At 48.9% G+C, this 22844-nt stretch overlaps 1 protein-coding gene across 5 annotated transcripts in view; it reads left to right on the forward strand.

Annotated features, from left to right (window-relative positions):
• BRPF3 (bromodomain and PHD finger containing 3) overlaps positions 1-6546 on the forward strand; it is a 34106-nt gene extending 27560 nt beyond the window's left edge. For 3 of the 5 annotated variants that reach the window (XM_086706695.1, XM_086706697.1, XM_086706696.1), the window contains exons 12-13: positions 2814-2968; positions 4231-6546. In XM_086706695.1, the coding sequence (XP_086562821.1) occupies positions 2814-2968; positions 4231-4414 (339 nt within the window). In that variant the 3' untranslated portion in view covers positions 4415-6546. Of the gene's footprint in view, positions 1-2813; positions 2969-4230 lie in introns of those variants that run through there. The other 2 variants (XM_086706698.1, XR_015251199.1) reach the window with 2 other exon arrangements.
• Positions 6547-22844: the final 16298 nt, after the last annotated feature.

Below are 22844 nucleotides of genomic sequence, written 5' to 3' on the forward strand. Positions count from 1 at the left end.
GCTTTACTCTGTGCACATCATGATGATTTCCATACAGTGAATTCTTAGGCGTGCCTTCTTGGAGCAAGGTCTGTGCAAAATTGATACACATTGCCAAGTTGCCCTTTAGAAAGTTAGTTCCAATTTATACTCCCATCAGCAGTAGCTAAAAAATTCTATTTTTACCACCTTGATTGTTATTTGTTAGAGCTCTTTCTGTATTGGGGAGGTAATGTCCATCTGGCACTGGAAGCTAGTGATTCTAAACCTTTAGGGCATGCCAGAATCATGGGGGAGTTTTTAAAACAATACAGATAACTGAGGCCCCACTTCAGAACTATGAAATTAGACTGACACCAGGCCGAGGTATGAATGTTTTCTATAAAGCTTCTCAGATGATCCGTAGCCACGGTTGTGAACTACCCTGCCAACCTCTTGCATGCACACAGGAGTTCTGGGCTTCTCTTAGCTCTTTCACATCAATGGGTCTTTCAAGTCTCATAGCAGCCCCTTAAAGTCAAGAGGGCAGGAACTCTGACCGTTTTGGACTGGTGAGGAAGCTACAGCTGTAAGAGGTTATACAACTTGCAGGAGCCATATTGGAACCATGTTGCCTACCTCACTCCCTCTTCAACAGTGGCAGGAGGGGGAATCCATGCTGTGATCCAGCAGTTGAGGAGGTTGGGCCTTGGGCCTGACTTCACAAGGCTGTGTGCCCTGTTGTCAGTGAGACTTCCAGCATAATTGTTGAGGAAGTGATTAAAGCTGTACAGGTTTGGTTTTGTGATTTTAAGTCCCATGGTGCAAAAAAAAAGTCTAAAAATAGTCTTTTTTTTTCCTTTTTAATTATCTTCTTAATCATACATTTTCTTTAACGAGTAAATAAATTCAGCCACCACCTGAAAAAACCTACCACCTGAATGCAAGCTGTGTTTTTATTTTGGTTTATGCTCTCCCAGTTGTTCTCCTGTGTTAAATATGACTCGTGTCCATAATGAATATACATTTAAAAAAAATTTTTTTGGCTCTTGTTTAAAATTGTTTTTTCTCGTAAAATAATGTATCTGTATTATAGAAGTTTGGGAAAAAATAGAGAAAAGCAACAAACCCCATCATTCTAGCAAGTCAGCTATAAGCGTTTTGTATTGTTTCTTCTATTTGTTTATGTATTACAGCTATAATAATAGTATGTATATATGCCTTCATTATATAATGTGTTAAAATATTTCATAAGCCACATTGTTTTACATCCACATAACATTTGAGTGAATGGTCCATTATTTATTATTTTGAGACATATTTGCATCTATCTTCTTTAGAAAGGGAGAAGAGCTCTCCTTGCTTCTGCCCTTGGTGGCAGGGGGTGGGGGGTACATTTTTCACAATCTGCCCCATGTTCCAAGGCAGGAACCAGCATGGCTGTCGAGGAAACATACCAGAGTGGCCCCACTATCTTGTTCAATAATCTTGTTCAATAATCGAGGAAGCTCAGGAGGGCTTGTATGGTGGTTCTCATTAGGACCCTTAGCTTTAATCCCGGGGGGAACATACAAGCTGGGAGAGTTTTGACCAAATTACACAGCTCGAACAGGGTAGGGATGGTTCTTCCTTAAAACTCTTAACCAGAGCACCTGCTTTTAGCTGCTTATCTAGGAAGGGAAGTAGGGAAGCTGGCAGACACCCAAAGGTAAACAGCGAGAGCAGTTTATTATGAGAACAGGCCCCCTGGGACAGAGTATAGAAATTAAGATTGTTCCATCTCTGGAGAAAGCTGCTTCCTCAGTAAGTTTCCAAGTCTCTCTGGCCTCAACACACATAGATTATCAACTCACTGCTTTGGAAATGAGGGCTGTGTAGGGCAGTAGGCAGCAGAAGTTTAAGCCACCATGGCCACAGCCAGCTACATGCTCCTGTGCTCGGGGCTTTCCTCTGTCAGGTGATACCTGTCAGCAGACTTCTCAGCATCGGCAAGAAGGTGAAATAAGATGATGGATGACGTGTGAATAACTAGGATCTTCAGTCACTCTGTCAGTGCTTCATAGAGCTAGAGGTCACTGTTGTGTTGATGCCACCAGGCATTTTTTGAGCCCCTGCCCTGTAGAGCTTGCAGTCTTGAGCATTAATTCCTCCAGTGGTCCTTCTTTCCAGCCACATCGTTCATTTTCCCCTCTCCATCAACCCTTCGAGTTCAGTCTAAAAGCTTTCTGATCTTAGATGGAGGTGCCCACAAAGGTACCTAGTCCACACAGCAGGAAGATTATGGTCAGACAGGAAGGTAGTGGGTAACCAGCGGCTCTGTTAGGTAGAACCAAGGTGATGGGCCCTGCTGCTGATGCAGAACCTCCTTTATAGCCATGGTGTTTAGGAAAGTCCCTGAGCCTTTGAAGTGAATTGCAAAGGTTTTAAAGGAAAAATTGACAGGAAGAAATGGCCTCCTGGCCTCCATTTCCTTCCCCTAAGGGATGTTAGGAAGGTGGAATTTGCCAGTCTGGCCTGGACATCATAGATACACCCTCAATTCTGATATCTCCCATACTGGATTCACATTTCTTCTGTTTCCACTTGGGCCCCAAGGGTTCATGGCACAAGCTCCCTCATTGGAAGAACTGATTGAGCAGGGCTGAAGGATTTGGCCAATGAACTGGGAAAACAGTCAAGATTTCCATTTTGGGGTCCTGAGGGTCACAAGAGGTCAGCCCCCTTCATCACTTGGTTGTGGGCCTGGCCAAGGCCCTGCATAACTTGGGGGGTAGTTCAGTAGGTAGTCCTGGGGCAGCATGCCCTGCTCACCCCATCCACCCCCATCTGAGTACCGTCTCCTTTCCTGTCTGTAGATCATCGATCCCAAGATGCCCCGGGAGGGCCTCCTGCACAATGGTGTTCCCATCCCTGTCCCCCCTCTGGATGTGCTGAAGCTGGGAGAGCAGAAACAGGCCGAGGCTGGAGAGAAGCTCTTCCTTGTCCTCTTCTTTGACAACAAGCGCACCTGGTGAGTGGGTACTACCACCTGGAGGTTGGGCCAGGATGAGAGCTAAGGGGCCTGCCATGCAGTACACAGAGGGGCTGTGGGCTCAGTTAACCTGCCTCCCTCCAGACAAGATGAGGCATTACCAGCAGCTGGCCTGCCCCAGCCACATTAATAGTTACTGAGGAGTGTGGCCGGTCAGATTCCCTGGGAAACATTCTGAGATGGATATTTCTATCAGGAGGCTTATTGAGGAGAGCTGTGGGGATGAAGGGTGCAGTGCTGGGTGGAGGAACATGTTGAACACTTGGTATAGAGGCCTCAGCTGATCCTAAGGGGAGCTCCGGAGCTGGGAGGCTTGTTAATGATGTCCAGAATTGGGGCTGTGCGTGGGCATGTCCTCCCATGGCAACTAGTCATTGAATGCTGGCTGGCTGCCCCTGGGAAGGGGGTCACCTTGGTCCAGGTAACTCCCTTGGTGGCGGGTGATTCCTGAAGAGGACTCAGCTGAGAGCTAGTCAGCAGCCAACGCTCCCAGTGGCTGTGGGAGTGCACGTCTTAGTCCTCAGGTGGGGGGATGGGGTGGAGGGTGGTTTGGGGCAGTGTGGGGTCCACTACAAAGGGCTTGCTTGCCCTTTAAGGTTTCTCTTAGAGTTCTTTCACTTCTGCTTTTATAGAATGAGGAGGTAGGACTAACAAGTAAAAATAATAGCTATCACTTATTGTTTACTCCGTGCCCTGATGCAAATCGATTTACATACATAACCTTATTTAATCCTCATTAAATCTTCATCAGTCCTCTCCCAATCCATTTTGCAGATGAGGAAGCTGAGGCTCAGAAAGCAAAGACCCCATTGCCAGACCTGGGATACAAGCCAAGATCTGGCTCCAAAGGCTAGCTTTTAGCCACACGTTAGATTCAACTGGCGATCTTTAGAAAAACACACCTGGTGCAGGCCCCATCAGGAATCACTGGTTCCTGGCATCAGCCCCACTTCCTAGCCATAGCTCCCTGATGCCCCAAGGCAAGAGCTAGCCCTAATATGGGTCTTTCTTAGCTCCTGGGTCCTAACAGCCCTCTAAAGCAGAGTGAGTACCCTGAGGCTCAGGGAAGGGCCTGGCTGCAAAAAAGGTCCCTTGGTGGCCTCCTGCCTGGGGTGTCCCAGTCTGTCTCCTCCTGCCCTGTCCCCTCCCCCTGGCTTTGCTTGTCCTGGGCAGATGGGCCCAGAGGAGCCCCTTCATGCCACCCACCTCAGCCCAGGCTTCTTACTGTGCTTGTATTTTAGGCAGTGGCTTCCAAGGGACAAAGTGCTACCACTGGGTGTGGAAGACACCGTGGACAAGCTCAAGATGCTGGAAGGCCGCAAGACCAGCATCCGAAAGTCGGTGCAAGTGGCCTACGACCGTGCAATGATCCACTTGAGCCGGGTCCGGGGGCCCCACTCCTTTGTCACCTCCAGCTACCTGTAAGGGTGGGTCCTGGCTTGTGTCTGCCTGCCCTGCCTCTGTCCCATGCAGCACAGAGGCCCCTTCCTGCCCCAGCCAGTCATATGGCCGGCAGCTTCCCCCTTCCATGGCAGGCCAGGGACTGGGCCGTGTCCTCCCCATGGGCAAGGCCCCAGTTTTGACCAACTGTATGGTTCCCCTGGTGGGCCTGCTGTGTGCCAAAAACTCCCACCTGAGCTCGCTCGGGGGGGCTAGTCCACTGAAGAACCTGTTAGAAGTAGAAATAGCTGTGAGGCTTGGGCCCGGCCGAGGAGATGGACCTGAGCCCAGAAGGCAAGAGGTCCTAGGCTCTTTCTCAAAGGTGTGCCTGGCCCGCTCCTTCCCACTCCCAGCTAACTACACCTCAGGGCAAGCGAGGCTCTGACATTGACCCCAGAGGTGCTGTGGATACATGGGAGTCCCGCAGGGAAGCTCACGGAGCTCACCCTCTCTCCCCTCTGTCACCCATTCTCATACCTCTTCCCTGTCCCATCTTCTGCACCAGTGCCGTCTCTCTTTTCCCATGTTCCTTTCCTTTCTTTTGTGCCAAACAGAAACCATCACCAAACTGGTCTTTTTCTTTTTATGTCTCATTCCCTTTGAGGCCAGCTGCTATGCTAGGTGGGTCCCTCCACCTGGCTCCTTAGGGCCCAGGACAGAGGCCAGCCTACCACTCGGGTGACCCCTCCACCAGCACACACACCCCTTCCCCATCTGCTGCAGACACACAGCTGAGGCCAGGCTGTGAAAGCTTGCCCCCTCCCTGTCTTGCTGAGAGGCGGGCCGAGGCTTGACGGGCTCCCGTCAGACCAGGCTGGTTGTGGGAGTGTCCGTCTGTCCACTTGGATGTTGAGGGGTGTTGACTGAAGCTGTGCTCTTCAGCTGGGTCTGCTCCTCACCCCTGCTGTCCTCTCTCTGTGGGCCTCCCTCTCCACCACCATGGACGGTGGTGCCTGCGGTCCAGCACCTCCCTGCCTGCGCTCTGCCCAGCCCAGCCTCTGCTGCTCCCGCTCCCAAACTCCGGGGGACACCACACTTATTTCACGCCCTCTGTCCCCTTCCCTCTCCACCTTTCAACCCCCTCCTCACCTTCACCTTCTCAAAAATGGAAGGAAAAAAACTGTGAAATGGGAAATGCTGACTGACAAACCAACACAACTTTCAGAGGCTTTGAGTCTGTTCTCTGGATGTTTCTTTTCACCTCTTAAGCACCAAAGCCGCAGGGCCAGGTTGCAGGCCACTGATCGCCATGTTGATTTTTAACCTGACGTTCTTTTTAATTGTTTTAAATTTTTCATAGGGGAGTTTTGGACAAAAAAAAAGTCACTGGGGAGATCACTGCCATTTTTACACACTCGACTTTTTAAAAATACAACCAACCAACCACCACAACTTCTTATACATTTGGGACACGAGCCAGAGTTTAAAAGGGAACCAACAAAACTCTCTATAACATAAAGGATGGGGTTTTGGATTTTGTACAATAATAAAAATACAATACAGCATATGGCTAGGGAAGGACATGGTGTATATAATTGTAAAATACTGTTCTAAATTATTCAGGCCTATAGTTTCCATTACTGGAGTCCTCCATTGTGTGGCTGAGTATTTTAAATGCACACAGTGTGGTTTATTTAAAGGAGCCAATGCGTCCCCCTCTCCCCAGGTAGTCGGTCAGCTGTGGACTCTGTGACCTTTGTCTCAACCTGTGTTGTAAGATCTCGGGGCTCTCTCTCTCTCTCTCTCTATGTGTCTCTTCCCCCCAACACTTTCTCTTTCTAGTCTCTCTTTTTTTTCAATCTCCTTGACTCTTTCAGTCTCTTTCTGAGTCTCATCTTTAAAACTGCTCTTTTAGAACGGGAAGCGGCTCAGATCCTGCTGTGGCATGGGGCCTACGTGTCTCAGTCGCGTCTGCTGTGAAGCACACGATGCTCTATTTATTGTAGAAAGTGACTTTATTTGCTTTCTAGAATTGTTTATAACAGATGGTATAAGAGAGGTAATAAACAGAGAAAAATCTATGCTTGTAAAGAATACAAAAGTTAATTTTACCTACTATAATATGACTGTCTGAAACTTATTTTCTCTCTGAGAAATAAATGTTCTAATGGGCAGCAGTTGCTGTGCTGTGTTTGGTGTCATCAGTGGGGGCATGCGCTTCTCTTCCAAATTCCCATAGCCCACCCCCACCTCAAAAGGCAGGAGCCATTCAGAATGGGTTGTCTAGCCATTGCAGACTGCCAGCTGGAAAGGGCTCTGTCCATCTCTTGGACGCCTGGGAGGGGTGTGAAGATGGGCTCTGACGTTTTCCTCTCCCAAACAGCACCACCCTCTGGGTCCTGTAGAAGGTCCAGCCTGTCTTCTTATGCCTCAGATTTCCTGTGGCCCTGTTCCTTTGGGAGCATCTGTTCCTCATGCAGTTGGAGAAGTAGCCCCTTGTGTCTGGCACCTGTTTACCCAGCTTGCTGAATTTGAGACTCGAGGGTGCCCACGCCTCCTTTGTAATTATTGCTGTCCCCATTCTGTAGGTAGGTAGCTGGGACACACAGGCGTTAACATGGGCCTCGCTCCTTTTGGAATTGGAAGGGATCCTGGTGCCTACCTGGTCTTCATTTTGCAGATGAGAAAACAGACCATCACGATCAACAGGCTTGTCCAAGGACATCTGGCCAAGAAATGGTGGCAGAATCCTGGGACAAGGATCTGGGCGGGGGTTTCTTGTGGGCTCCACGGCATTTCAAGGCTGTGCTGGCCTGTTCTGTACCAGCTCCCCTCTCACCAGCTATGGTTCCAGCATTTCTGGAGAGGGGCATCTTGAAGAGTAGAGAGAGTTCCCAGGGACTCAATACTTGGTCACTGGGCCTTGGGATAGCTTTTCCCCATCCCCTCCTCTGTCCTATCTCTGCTCCTGCCTGGCTCATGTGCTTGGCTGTGAGTTACATCTCACAGCCGTGTGACTGAAGGATAAGGGTCTTCTGATCACCTCCACAAGCTCCTTCAAAATTCTTGTCTTTGAAGTTGCTAGGGGGTAAAAGTGCTCAATTTGGTATAACGTTGACAGGGTACCTCTAGTGTGCTGATAACTCTTGAATTGCGCGTTGTGGGTGTGGAGATGCGCCCCTCTGGCCCCCGGGATGCTCACAACCTGATTTATGAGACCTGTCAGGGCAACTCTGAACGTGGCGGGTGTGGAGCTCCCCCCCGAGGGGAGGAGTTTGGGAGACTCCTCCAACCAAACTCATGTTTGGTTGAATCACAAAAGCTTTCAGAAGAATAAAGCAATTAATTCAAGCCTTAAAAAAATGGGATTGAAAATCCCTCTTTGTAAATTTGTATTCTGAACTACAAAGGCAATATTTAGAAAGATGTGAAAAAGCTCATCCTATGAGCCCTGACTTAACAGAGGACCCTGAGGCCAGGGCGAGGCATGGTAAGTAGCATCCGTTGAAGCATTTGATTGGGGAAGGGACAGGACCAGAACTTGGCAACTAGTGAACGAGATGTCAGAGGCCAAAAGCAGAAGTGGGAAGACAAGGTTGCCGCATGGCCGGAGGCATCAGCAGTGAGTTTGAAGGGGAGGAAGGAGAGCTAAGTTTTGAGGAGCTTGTATTGCCTGCAGGATATCTGGGAAAAAACCCCAGCAAGCAGACGGGACTGGGCAGTTCAAGAGGAAGGTAGGAGCAGATGACAGAAATGTGGAGGCACGGGAGCACACCAGGGCAGTTAGGACAATGGCCAAGGAGGGAAAGGACAGACCTGAGGAAAGCCCCTTATATTTGGAGGCTGGGATTGGGGAAGAAAAGAGGAAAACAGTGCCTTCAGAGGGGTCTGCTCCCTGGGGAGGGCCTCACACAGAGGCAGTCAAGCCCTAGGGATCAGCTAGACCCACTCACCCCTCATTTCACAGAAAGAGGCAGGTCACATGCACTCAGCCTCACAGAGCAGGAAAAGGCAGCGCTGGACCAGAAAGAACCCAGAAACCAGCACTTTCTACTCTCCACCAGCCCGTGTATTCAGAGCCCTCAAGGTGAGCAGAAGTGTCCTTCATGAGTCTGATCAATCCTGTGATTAAAAGTCATGGACCCAAGTCTAAAATATTATGATACTGGAGCATGTGGGGGTACTGAGTAGGAATACAAAATCCCGTTTTCCTAATGAGTTTTAAAATATAATTTAAAACATTTGCTTAACCCTGTCAGCTTGGCCACTTCCTTTAATATATTGTCATTAACACTTGAGTGTGAATTTGCCTTCCAGATGGACTCTCCCCGCCTGACTAAGGCTGTGAGCTTTGACTCTTGAGAGGAGAGGGGTGAGTGATCAGACTGCCAGGCTCTGGGGGGGGGATACTGAGGGGAGATAGAGGGTGAGGCCTTGACTACCCCTGTGTCTGCAGGCCCCTCCACACCCCCCAGGCACTTGGGGGTGCCCTTCTGCTTGCCTTTTCCCTTCAAGGGTAGCAGAGGGCTCTAGGGATGGAAAGAAAAGATGTGCGTGTGTGTGTTTTCCACCATTTTAATATTCTTTTTGTTTTTTTTAAAATATGTATTTATTTTGGGGAGAGCACAAGTGGGGGAGGGGCGGAGGGAAGACAGAGGATCCGAAGCGGGCTCTGCACTAACAGGCCGACAACAGCGAGCCCAGTGTGGGGCTCGAACTCACGAACTGCAAGATCATGACCTGAGCTGAAGTCAGACGCTCAACCGATTGACCCATCCAGGCACTCCAACAGTTTTAATATTTTTGAGAGGGCCAAGACTCCGGCTACGCAGAGTAGAAAAATCTAATCGTCCCCAAATTTCAGAAGGGTTGTTGTCTTTCAAAGAACATTGTGTCCTTTGCCTGGCCCCGGGTTTGGAAGTGGCTGAATTGAGTCTAACTGCTTTCTCCTGTGGCAGTGTGTGAATTCCTTCCTCTTCCTTCCAGCTTTGCATAGGATCCTTTGGGGGACAAAGAGGCAGTATTGGCAATGCAACACTGTTGGCTCCTGATGGGCAAGGGTGCAAGATGCACGGGGCCCCAGGGGAGGGCTTCTTCTCCCCTGGCTTCACAGTCTAGAAAGATCCCCCAGGATCCCTAAAATCAGGGATTTTATCTGAGCTGGCAGGAAGATTATAAAATGTGTTGTTTGCTACCTCATTTGGGATTTTTTTTTTTTTTAAGTGCAAAGGAGAAGAAAGATTATTCGAACTACCCAGAAATAACCATTTCCAACCACTTTAATGTAAGTCCTTATAGTCTCTTGTGTTTTCTAAGTAAAGCATGTATTGCAGTTTCTTATACCGGGTAGCTGAGAAATTGGCCTCCCCAAGAGGGTGTGGGTTCTGACATCTGTGCAGAAGGTCTTGGCATGATCGGAACACGAGGCCCAACACCTCTCCTGCCTTTTCTTCCTTTGTGTATCATGAACTGGCCCAAGCCAACTATTGGCTGTTTTTGTTTTTGTTTTTGTTTTTCCCTTTTGTTTTGCTAACACAGTGGCAGCCTCCAGCAGTTGAAATTGAATGGGAGTTATATACCTTTATCCCAAGAAATTTGCTATTGGGTGTGCCTTTCCATGGAAATAAGTCCTAGACCAAATTCTGCCCTGTGTTCAAACATCTGCGAATAAGGAGACACCCCTCCCCACCCCCACCCCCACCACCCAATGGCCATATACTTTCTTCTCTAGTTTGAGAAGTTCCCACTCTGTGCTCAGGTACAGCCATCAGCACCCGGCCTATGAGATCACTCCAAGGTACACACAACACTGTGCTGAGGGCAAGACCCTGTGTTGAGGAGCAGTGGAACTTTAGACCTTGAATTTTATTGTTGTTTTAGATATAACTTTACATATGACAGTTATAAACCTTACAAACCTTAAGTTTAATCTCCATGAATTTTTACATGTGTATCTATCCATGAAACCACCACCCAAATTAAAGTCCAGAACACTTCCAGTGCCCCAGAAAGTTCCTCCCATTCCTTCCCAGTCAATATCCCCCTTCTCTAAGGGGGTAACTACTGTCCAGACTTCTATGGCCATAGATTAGTGTCGCCTGTTCTTGAACTTCATATGATGGACACATACAGTTTGTGATCTTTTGAGTCTGGCTTTTTTTTTTTTTTTTAACTTTTATTATTTATTTTTTAGAGAGAGAGTGCGAGCAGGGGAGAGGCAGAGAGAGAGGGGGACAGAAGACCCAAAGCAGGCTCTGTGCTGACGGCAGTAAGGGGGCTCCAACTCACGCACCGCGAGATCATGACCTGAGCCAAAGTCAGACGCTCAACCGACTAAGCCACCCAGGCGCCCCTTGAGTCTGGCGTCTTTAATTCAACGTTATGCCTCTGAACTCCATCCTTGTTTTGCATGTAGCTGTAGTTTGCTTTGAAGAGTATTCCATTGTACAATTTGTCCGCCCTCCTGCTGGTCTTGGGTTGTTTCCGGTTTGGGGCTCTCACGAATAACACTGCTGTGAACATTCTTGTACATGACGTTTTGTAGACACAGTGCCCATTTCTCCTCAGACTATCCCCAGGAGTGCTAGGTCACGGGGTTTAGCTTTAAGCATTTAGCTCTAGCTTAAAGTTTATGTGTTAAGCCTTAGGAGTTTCTCCCAGTTTCCATTGGCTGCTCTCCCACAGCAGTGTGCGGGGGGTCCAGCTGCTCCACACCCTGGCCAACACTTAGCACCGTCAGCCCGTGGCTTGGCCCTGGAGGGGTTTGTTGACAGGCTCCCTGAGTTCCACTATACAGCCGGGCTTGTCCCCTGCTGTACAGCCCTACTTTGCTAGGTCCTTTTCCATCAGGGAACCCACGTCTCAGTGCCACACAGATGCCTGCACCGGCTCTTTGTGAAATAAGGCACCTCTAAGTTCAGAGTAACACAACCCTCCCTGGCCCTCTCCTCATCCCTGGCTACTGGGCTGGGGGGACTGAGCCCAGCCTCAGGCCCCCTCCCCTCTCTTACAGACCCAAGCCTCCAGGGACTGAACTGGTATCCTGTGAATGAAGGAGGTGCGAGCCCATTTTGATGTCCTTGAGGGGAGGATCAGAATGGGGGTGAAGAGAGCCCATGTGCTGTTAACTGTCCTTCGCGACGCAGAAGCACATTTCAGAGTCATCAAGGATGAAGGCTCAGAAGACCCTGAAGCAACTTCAAAGGAATTACTCAAATCACCGGTGGGGAGAAGGTCTGGGCTAAGATAGCAGGGTCAGGGAAAGAGACCTGAGGACACCTTGTTTGGAGACAAAAGATTGCAGAGCCAGAATTGACTTGGGCAACTGTCGGAAGGTGGCTCTGTCCTTAGGGGCAAGACAGTGATCTGGTTCTAGGCCTGAACTGTGGGATGAGGACACAGGCCCCCCTGGCCCGTCCGAGGGGTTTCTGGCTCCACGTGCGACCCTGGGCACACAGGAAGTTTTTGGCACCCAGAGTCTGGCCAGTGTTCCTCCTGCTCCATCCCTCCACCTTCCCTCACACCCTCCTTTTCCCTCCCACGGGCCCCCACCCCGTTTCTCTGTCTTCAGATTTTATTTTTTAAAGCTTATCCATTTATTTTGAGAGAGAGAGAATCCCACGTGGGGCTCGAACCCATGAACCGTGAGATCACGACCTGAGCCAAAACCAGGAGACAAATGCTCAACCAACTGAGCCACCCAGGTACCCCTCAAATTTTATTACTTTTAATTTAAGTTGGTTTATGTGATTCAAAGTTAAAAAAAAAAAAATTAATTCTTTTTCTATTTTTGAAAGGCAGAGAGAGACAGAGGGCAAGTGGGGGAGGGTCAGAGAGAGAGGGAGACACAGAATCCGAAGCAGGCTCCAGACTCTGAGCTGTCAGCACAGAGCCCAACGTGGGGCCCGAACTCATGAACCCTGAGATCATGACCTGAGCAGAAGCCGGATGCTCAACCGACTGAGCCACCTAGGCGCCCCGTTTATGTGATTCAAAATTTTAAAAATTCAAGGAAGTTTGTCATTCCTTGTCCCCAGTCTCCCAGTTCCCCTGCCAGAGGCAACCAGTTTTGCCAGTCGCATGTGGAACTTTCCAGATAAACATTAATACCCTTGTACGTGCACGTGCTGGTGTGGGTCCCTTTGTTATACAAACGGGAGCAAACTGTTCACACTGGCCTAGGCCTTGTTTTAAAAATTTTTTTGTTTTTATTAAATATTGAGCAGATACAAAAATAGCAGTTATACAATAATATATAAATTAAAAAATCCACCGCACGATAAGCCACCTGGTAACTGCCACCTGTCCTAGACAAAGAAGCAGAACTTCTAACATCTCTGTGGCCATTCCCACCCTGCCTTCTCTTTCCCCAAATACTACTCTGCATGTTATACTTGTCATGCCCTTTTTTTTCCTTTATAATCCTGCCATATGTTTAAATCAGCACACTGTTTATTTGTTTGTTTATGTGTTCATTCATTTAATTTTTTTTTTTTCTTGAGAGAGAGAGAGAGAGTGAGCAGGGGAGAAGAGAGAGAGGGAGAGAATCTTAAGCTGAGCATGGAGCCCAACTTGGGGTGTGATCCCACAACCCATGACCCAAGCTGAAATCAAGGGTCGGATGCTCAACTGACTGAGCCACCCAGGCACCCCAGCACACGATAAATATTGTGTAGTGACTCACCTTTTTGATTTTGAAGAGAAGGAAGTATATTGCATGCAGCCTTACACAACTTGCTTTTGATACCATCCATGACTATGATCCTGAGACTCAGTTATGCTGATATGCATGGCTGTTGGTTCATTTTCTTCATTTCTAAAAATTTTTGGGGGGGCACCTGGGTGGCTCAGTCGGTTAAGCCTCCGACTTCGGCTCAGGTCACGATCTCACGCTCCGTGAGTTCGAGCCCCGCGTCGGGCTCTGTGCTGACGGCTCAGAGCCTGGAGCCTGCTTCGGATTCTGTGTCTCCCTCTCTCTCTGCCCCTCCCCCGTTCATGCTCTGTCTCTCTCTGTCTCAAAAATAAATAAATGTTTAAAAAAAAAAATCTTAAAATTTTTTTTAATGTTTATTCATTTTTTTTTGAGAGAGAGAGACACACAGCGTGAATAGGGGAGGGGCAGAGAGAGAAGGAGACGCAGAATCCAAAGCTGGCTCCAGACTCTGACCTGTCAGCACAGAGCCTGACACGGGGCTCGAACCCACGAACCGTGAGATTGTCACCAGAGCTGAAGTTGGACGCTTAACCGACTGAGCCCACCCAGGTGCCCCTGCAAGCCGGTTCATTTTCACTCTGTATGAATTCCATTGTGTTCAGATAACGGCATTAAGTTTTCATTGTACTATTTAAGACATTTGGGTTGCTTCCAATTTTTTGCTTCTAGGAACAGTACTGGTGTGAATGTTGTTTATTGTTTCTTTTTTGGTGTGTATGTTTGGGGACCTTGCTGGGGACTTGGGTACAGATCTTCCTTGGGCAATTTGCAGGATCCTAGGGAATGCACCTTGTCAACTTCAGTAGATAATGCCAAGCTGTCTTCCAGAGTGGTTGTATCAATTCACACACTTGCCAACATGCTTAAGAATTCCCTTTGCCCCACTTCCCCGCCAACACTTGGAATTAACAGTTTTGAAAAATTTCCAGACTGATAACGTGTAAAATTATCACTCAGCATGCTTTAAAATTTTATTTCCCTGGGGCACCTGGGTGGCTCAGTCGGTTAAGCACCCAACTCTTGATTTTGGCTCAGGTCGTGATCTTCCGGTTGGTGAGATCGAGGCCCATGTAGGGTTCTGCACTGACAGCAACAGAGCTTGCTTGGGATTCTCTTTCCTTCTCTCTCTGCCCCCCTCCTCCTCTTTCTCTCTCTCTCTCTCAAGATAAATAAACAAACTTAAAAAAGATTTCTTTTCCTGATTATGCACATCGCATTTTTTATTTAAAATATATTTTGGTGATTGTTCCATATCAGACCAATGAGAACTTCTTCCTCCTTTCTTGGGCTGGAGAGTGACCTATCAGATGAAAATCTGACTGATTTGACCAATTCCTTATTGAGACACACGGAGTTGGCCCCAGTGTTTCCCAGACAATTCCGCAATGAATAGGTGTATGTTGGTGGTAAAGTGTTATCTGTTCGTGGAGGAGTCTGTGTATTTTTCTTACACAGGAACGTCCTGAAATGTTTAGATGAAAATGGAAGACCGTTTTTGCTCACCTCTGGCACTGTGCCTATTTCCAGAAAATTCCCTTCATTCCCTGAGCTCCCCAAGGTGCGAGCCGTATATGCCCTGCCTTGTTTCATTGCACTGTCTTTTTCCTCAGATGATGATGTTCATCTTCCCCCGCCCCACCCCCCACACCCCGTCCTTCCCTCTGCACCAACCCAGAACCATCTTGTTGGCGTCTACACTGCCACCCCCACCACCAGAGAGATTACTCAGGGACAGTCCCTGCCCCAGCATCTCCTTCTTATGACCATCCCTGTCTCAGAATTAGTATTCCTTGACGGGCTGGACTTTGCTCGGCCCTGATGGAGAAGAATAGAAACTAAGAGAGTAGATAGTCTCAAAGGGGTCGGGGCAGCACATACACAGAAACAACCAGAGGGGCTAGGATGGATTCCAATCCAACACCCATCAGCTATGATACCCTGAACAAACCCCCATGTCCCTGAAGCTCACTTCTTTATAGAACGGGGACAGTAACATGTCTCTGGGGCTCAGGGCACCGTGGGGCTGATGTTTACAAAGCACCCCACGGTCAGGCCCTTGTGAGTCATAGCTCTCTTTGTTACCGAGGATACTTCTAATTCAAGGAAGCCATGGTGGTGCTATTTTAGATGCAGATTCTGAGTCTGAAAGTACCTGGAGGAAGGAGGAAATCAGAGGGCCTTCCTGGAGGAGGAGATATTTGTGCTGGATCCATCAAGACAGGCATCATTTAGACAAGTGGGGAAACCTCCCTCGAGGACGAGATCCTTGAAATCCGAAGCGTGGAGAGTGAAGGTGGAAAATGCTTGAGGAGGGGTGAGTGATCTGGGGAGAGACATGGAGTGTAAAAGGTGTGGGACCGAGTGCTGGAGATGTGGCTGGATCTCCATCTTGGAGGCCTCAGTGGGCAAGCGAGGTCCTAGGGAGGACTCAGGAATCTGAGGTGTACCTACTATTCAGATGCACGCTGTCATGTTTGAGAATTGCTGTTTTCAACAGAGTAAGGGGCTGCAGAGCAGCGTGAAGGGGTGTGGGGCTCAGTAGAGCTGATCCCTGTTACCAGAGAGCCCAGCAGCCTATCTGCAGGGTTTTTCTCTGGGAGGAAGAATTGTATTGCATTTGACTCAGGACACTCTCCTCGCCTCCCAGCCCCACACACCCTCTGCTTGGACCTGGTAGCCCGGAGGCACAGGGACTCCCTGGGACTGGGTGCCTGGGGCATTGCATGTACCCTCCAGAAAGTCTGGAAGCTGATCTGGAGAGTGGGAAGCCCTGGCTGGTGAACCGGCTACAGCAACCATTTTCCATCTGAGTGCTTTAAACTCAGCCTCAGTCTCCCGAGTCCAGGTGGGTTACACCAGGAGGTGTTACCACATTATTATGCCCCTTTCATGCAGGAACGGAGCCTCAAAGAGGTTGAGCGGCTCATGCAAGCTCCCACAACTGGGAAGCGGTGAAGCTAGGATTCATGCCCGGCTCCCTGATTCCACAGCCCACACAGTGTTCCTCGCCCCACCCCCTCCCCTGTACATACTGCATTTACAGGGCCTCCAAAATCAAAAAGTGCAGACGGATATACAGTGATACTCCTCTCCCTACCCTTCCTAGAGACAACTAACGGGACTATGGGACTCGTTTCTTATAACTAGTTTTAGCATCTTCTGTGCCTATATAAATAAAAATATTCCATAGATACTCTCCCCTGCTTCTTTGAACAAAAAATGGTAGCATCCTACATACTGCTTTGCACCTAGTTTTTTTTTTCCTTACTTAGTATTCTCAGCAGTCTTTCTACGTCAGTTCACGAAGAGCTTTTCTTTTCTTTTCTTTTTTCTTTTCTTTTTTTCCCTTTCCTTTCCTTTCCTTTCCATAGGCTCCATGCCCAACATGGGGCCTGAACTCACGTCCCTGAGATCAAGAGTCACATGCTCCACCGACTGAGCCAGCCAGGCACCCCTCCTTATCCTGCTTTATAACCCATATATACAACCCCTGCTCATTTTGGTGGGTATTCAGGGGGCTTCTGAACTCATGCTGCTCTAAATCATTCTGCAGTGAACAGCCTTGAGCTCAGGTCATTTTCCATGAGCAGGAATATCTTTTGGGAGGAGCTCTTGGAGGAGAATTACTGACCACACTCAGCACCACCATTGTATTCTCCCCAATTCTGCTCACAGGCTTAACAATAAAAACACTTCCTCCTGTAACCTGACCCCTCTAGCATTTTCTCCCATAGACTCTGGCTATCTTTTGGGTGCTTCTTGGCAGGGGAAATTCCACGGGCCAAATTCTGAATCTCCGTGCTCAGCGCGCAGGAGGCAGGCACTCAACACAGTGAGCCGCATACACTCCTCCAGAGAGTCACCACTTACCTTCGTGGAACCTTTCCTCAAAGGGGGATGATCGCTCCCCTTTGCAGGTGGGCAAGCTGAGGCTCAGAGACACCAGGCGTGCCCTTGGGTGCACTCAGCTGGGGCCTCGGAGGCTGAGGAGGAACTAAAACCCAGGCCTCTCACGCCCATCGGACTCCCTGACCTTGGCCCACACTGCCTCCCAGCGGCTCTCAATGAGTGGAGGAAGGACCCATGTCTCAGCTCTGATCTCTGGCTGGTTTTCCATGCAGAGAAATAGGAAGGATGTGGGGCCTTCCAGGCCTGCTTTTATTTGCTTGTTTATTTGCCAACAGAGATGAGAAAGAGCAGAATATCTAGCCAACATTTTTTTTAGTCCTCCCACACTCCAGGCTAATCTCTCTGCATATATCCGCTCATTTACTTCTCAGAGGCGGAAGGGGTAGGTGCTGTTATGACCCCCCGCTGTCCGATGCGGTGAACTGAGGACGAGTGAGGAGTGGGGCTGGGATTTAACACCGGGCAGAACCCAAATTCTTCACTCCCCTACACCAGGGCCTCTCAGTCAACGGCTTTCCATAGATGACACTCCTAAATTATCATTATAATTGCATTATTGCATTATTGCATCATTGCATTATTGCAAGTTTCTGTTGGAATGGTGGCTGCCTCCTTGGTATTTCAGAAGAAGCAAGAAGACCCCTCACGCCTGAAAAACAAAACACCTTCCCATCAGCTTAGGGCTGCTTTCGATGGCACACGTAGAGCTCCGTCTCTTAGGCTGACAACTTGGATCCTGGGCGAAACAAGACTCTCCCAGGTACTTCCCCACCCTTTAATGCTCAGGCCTGCCTTTCGTGACAGAAACAGCTCTCTCCCTTCCTGTAGGTCTTATAAAAGCAGCAGAGGACTTCCCGAAATGTAACATTAAATTGCACTGGTAAATATGTCCTTATAAGCTCCGCCACTCACCGCTGTCAGTTTAATGGATTACCTGAGGGTCTTAGCTCCCCGCTTACTGTCCTCTCTCCACTGGTCCTGCCACCGTGCTTGGTGCTTTCGTCTGTCATCCACTGATGTCCTGGCCTCCCCGTTCCCTGATTTCCTCTCCTGCAGTGGCTCAGCTACTCAGCCCCACGGTCAAGCCCTGGGCCCTCCGAAGATCCCATGTTCAAATTTCTTCCTAGCTCCTTCCTTCAAGCCTTCGGCTCCACGGGCCCCACAGTCACTGACTCACTACCTTTTCACTGTCCCCTTCAAGCCCCGCCTCCCCTCCTTTCCCAGCCTCAACTCCCCAGTTAGTCACTACGGCTTTTTCTTTCTTGCCTACACCTCTCACATCTCAAGCTTGCTAGATCCTAGTCACTCTGCAAAATCCCCACCCAGTTAAATCCAGGTCTCCTGCCCGATGGTCCTGGGTTCTCTGCTACTGCTATGTCACATGCAGTCACTTGCCCAACTGTCCTTACCTCTAAAAGAGGCAGAGAAAATGTTTTGTCTATGCCACACTCAAGGCTCAGATGAAAAATGCTCTCTGTGGGGATGCCTGGGTGGCTCAGTTGGTTAAGCATCTGACTTCGGCTCAGGTCATGATCTCACGGTCCGTGAGTTCGAGCCCCACGTCGGGCTCTGTGCTGACAGCTCGGAGCCTGGAGCCTGCTTCAGATTCTGTGTCTCCCTCTGTCTGACCCTCCCCTGTTCATGCTCTGTCTCTCTCTGTCTCAAAAATAAATAAACATTAAAAAAAAAAAAAGAAAAAGGCTGTCTGTGGAAGAGACTGAAGGGTCCCACGGGCCTCCATCAAATGTGAACACAGTGCTCCCTGTGGGGCAGAATCACGGTCCTTGGCTCTCAGGCCACATTCTCTCATCTCACCCCCCCAACAACCCCCTCCCCCCCCCCCCCAGGTAGGCACTATCATAATATACCCCCATTGCATGGAGAGGGAGACTGAGACGCAAGGAGGTTACACAGCAACACACATACTTGGGAAGTGTCAGAGGCTAAATCCAAACCCTTGTGTGATTCAAGAGCCTATGCCCATAACCTTCACTCTCCAGGGTCTTAAATGTCACAGGCAAATGACTTTTCAATTCCAGCAAACTCTTCCCCCAACAGTTGTGAGTCCTGTCGGCAAAAGGAACTTGACCTTCCTGAAACAGGGCGTGGTGCGGGTAACACGGGCATTGCTGGTTAAGTCACCTGCCGGCTGTACTTTCAGCCTGAGTCAGAAGGGGAAGTAGACCAGGAAAGGGGACCGACACCTACCGCGTGCCATTTTGTGCCGGGGGCTTTCTGTACACGAGCCCCGCTTGGTGGCTTCCCACAGCTAGTCCCTGGTGGAAGGGGGATTTGAATCAGCGAGAGGCTTCCCAAGACTGTGTTATAGACAGGACGTATTTACACACCCCAAGGAGAGCATTTCTGGGCCATGAGCTTGGAGTCTGAAGTGATCTCGGGAAGTCCCAGCTGAAGCTCTGAACTCCTTTCTCTACGACTTGAGAAACAGAAAACAGTGTGCAGACTGGAGTCTCAGATGGGTCACTGATACCTTTCCACTGAGATGGGTAAAGGAGTTTGGACCAACTCATCACCAGGTTTTGACTCCAAAAAGGAAACAACTTGTTCTGATTTGCCCAACCCTAAGTCCAATAGTTATTTTTTTAACTGAATTGTCAACGGGATCCCAAGTTTGGCAGTTCGTCTTTTTAAAGATCAGTGAATCCGTGAGATTTCTAAATAGAGGCAGCACACTGTGGTAGAGGGAACCTGCGAGTCAGGTCAGGACTCCTGGGGCCTGGACCCGGCTCTGCCCTGGGCTTGCTGGGTGACCTTGAGCAGGTTACCTGCCATCTCTGGGCTTTGGCACCATGAAAATAAAGGGCTTAGTTCTAATGAGCTCTCCAGTGCCCTCTAGACCTAAAGCTCTAGGGTGGGAACACGGGCTCTAGACGCAGACACTGGAGTTCAAGCCCCTGTGTTATCACTTATTAGCTGGTAAGTGAACAGGTTGGACGGGTTGTTTAACTACCCTGGGATACAATTGCTTCATATGTAAAACAGATTGATCAGAACTTTGTCATGAGGTTGCAAAGACTGAATTAGAAAATTCATGTAACTCGTTTGGCCTAGGGGCCGGCGTGAACAGAAGATGCACTCAGACTGGTTTGGCACAACAATGACGGAGTTTCTTTCTGGGTGGTGAAAAATCAACAAAGAGCCAGATCATGAAAATCTGAACTTCCACCAATAAACATTTGTTGAGCACAGATTTTGCACTGGTGGCGAACCCTTTCGGGTGTCTGCCCGCAGAGACTGGAAATCTAGGGACTCTTTATCTCGGCCTTCCTTGAGGCTTGGGGTGGCCATGTGATCCATGGTTTTGCTGTGAGACATCCGCTCCTGGGTGGCTTCTGGGAAAGCTTTTGTGCCTTGAGATAAAGGACAGTCACCAGAGGAGAGTCCCCTCCTCCCCCCCCCCCCCCCACTTCTATGTTTTCTCACCTTAACTGTGAATACATTACGCGGAGCAGTGGCAGCGGTCTTGTGACCCTGAGGCACAGTCACAAGGAGAAAAAGCCAATAAGCCGAGCATGTCTTGGCATAAGGCTGGAAAGAGCTTGGGTGCAGAGAAACCAACCACGGCAGCTGCTGGCTGTTAGACTCGTCACTGTGTGAACGCACGAGCGCTGTTTATTTAAGCTGCTGTCAGCGGGGCTTCCTGTTCCTTATAGCTGAGCCCAACCTATCTCATATATCATTCAGCAAACATTTATTAAGTTTCGACTAGCTCTAGGCCCCATTCGAGGTATTAGGTTTACAGGGAGGGAGAAGACCTCTTTAGGGTTTTACAGCCTATTCGAGCAGACAGCCAAATTTTTTGACTGTTTGTTTTTAATGCAATAAAAATGTACGAGGTGGTACAGTGGGAGTCTTTATATGTTAGCATGAGGGCATGGGGGAAGAACTTGCTTCCTTTTCTAGTCTGTAAATGCTTTTGGAACAGATGCAGTACTTTGTGTTTCTTCCCAATGCACCTCCAGCACCTTGCCTAGTATGTAATCAATGCTCAATAAATATTTGCTGAATGTGGTAACTGATAGTGCTATTTACCCTGCACAGAGGATGATCTCACTTTTATCCCCTTTTGAAGTTAGGTGTGGCTGTACGACCTGCTTTAGCCAATAAAATGTGAACAGAATTGATACATGTTGATTGTAGGCAGAAGCAGGTGAGAGCTGGTATGGATCTCTGTGCTCTATTTGCCCCCAACTGCTGCCCATGGCCATTGAAAATTAACCTGATTCATCAATGGATGAATCATTAACTGAATGAATGAATGAATGAATGAATGATGGCAGTGTTGGAAATGGATTAAAGGGGTGGGAGACCCAGGCAGGGATTTTGAGACAGATACTATTGAGTCCCTGCCCTCATAGAAGCTACCTCTTCAGCCTACTCTCTTCCAAACTCACTGTAGAGTTTGAAAATGCCACATGTGGGGCGCCTGGGTGGCTCAGACGGTTAAGCGTCCAAATTTGGCTCAGGTCATGATGTCGCGGCTTGTGAATTCGAGCCCTGCGTTGGGCTCTGTGCTGACAGCTCAGAGCCTGGAGCCTGCTTCGGATTCTGTCTGTCTGTCTCTGTCTTCCTACTCCCCACCACCCCCCGCCCCAGCACTCTGTTTCTCTCTCTCTCTTTCTCTCTCTCACTCTCTCAAAAATAAATAAAGATTAAAAAAAATTTTTTAATGGGGAGCCTAGGTGACTCAGTCTCAACTGAGTGTCCGACTTCAGCTCAGGTCATGATCTCGCAGTTTATGGGTTTGAGCCCCGCGACGAGCTCTGTGCTGACAGCTCGGAGCCTGGAGCCTGCTTTGGATTCTGTGTCTGCCTGCACCCCCCCACCCAGCCCCGCCCCCCCCCCCCCCCCGCCTCTCTCACTGCCCCTCCCCCGCTCGTGGTCTGTCTCTCAAAAATGAATAAACATTAAAAAAAAAAAAAAAGATGAAAATGGCACATGATGGCCTTCCCAGAATCCCCTGCAGCTGAGGCATGGACGTGTGACCCAACGCTGGCCAGTGGACCCTGAGGGAGAGTCTTCTGGAGGGCTTTCTGGAAAGGGGTTTTCTCCCAAACAAGAAGAACAGACTTTCCTCATGATTTAAGCCACTCTGCATTGCGTTTTCTGTTACTTGCAGCCAAGAGCAAGCTAAATGATATGGCACTGTTAGCCACAGGACTGAAGGAGTCCACCTGAGAGATTTAAGGAGGCACAGGGTGCAGGCCTTGGTTGAAGGAATAGAAAGAGAGCTCAGGGAAGCTAGGAGGTAGGATCAATAGGACTCAGTGATTGGGTGCAGGGGTTGGGCTGCAGGCTGTGCGAAATAAAAGGAGTCTGAAAACCCAGTGGCTGATGTCAAGGATCCCAGTGGAGGAGGCACGTGCTGTGTGCTGAAGGCATTGTGAATATACTTTGAATGTAAGCATCATTTAAAATATGGCTATTTGGGGGCACCTGGGTGGCTCAGTCGGTTAAGCGTCCAACTTCGGCTCAGGTCGTGATCTCACAGTCTGTGAGTTCGAGCCCCGCGTCGGGCCCTGTGCTGACAGCTCAGAGCCTGGAGCCTGTTTCGGATTCCGTGTCTCCCTCTCTCTCTGCCCCTCCCCTGTTCATGCTCTGTCTCTCTCTGTCTCAAAAATAAATAAACGTTAAAAAAATAAAATAAAATATGGCTACTTGGGTGGGAGGGAGGGAAAGTGGGTGACGGGCATTGAGCATAAAAAATCAAAATAAATAAATAAATATATAAATAAAATGTGGCTACTTAGCATCATTAGGTGGATACACGGTAGGTCATTTAACTATTGTCTTACTCTCAGTTGTTATGAATTTCCAATGCTTGAATATTCA

Source organism: Puma concolor, chromosome B2 (genome assembly GCF_028749965.1).
Source record: "Puma concolor isolate L17-30 chromosome B2, mPumCon1.1.hap2, whole genome shotgun sequence".
NCBI lineage: Eukaryota > Metazoa > Chordata > Mammalia > Carnivora > Felidae > Puma > Puma concolor.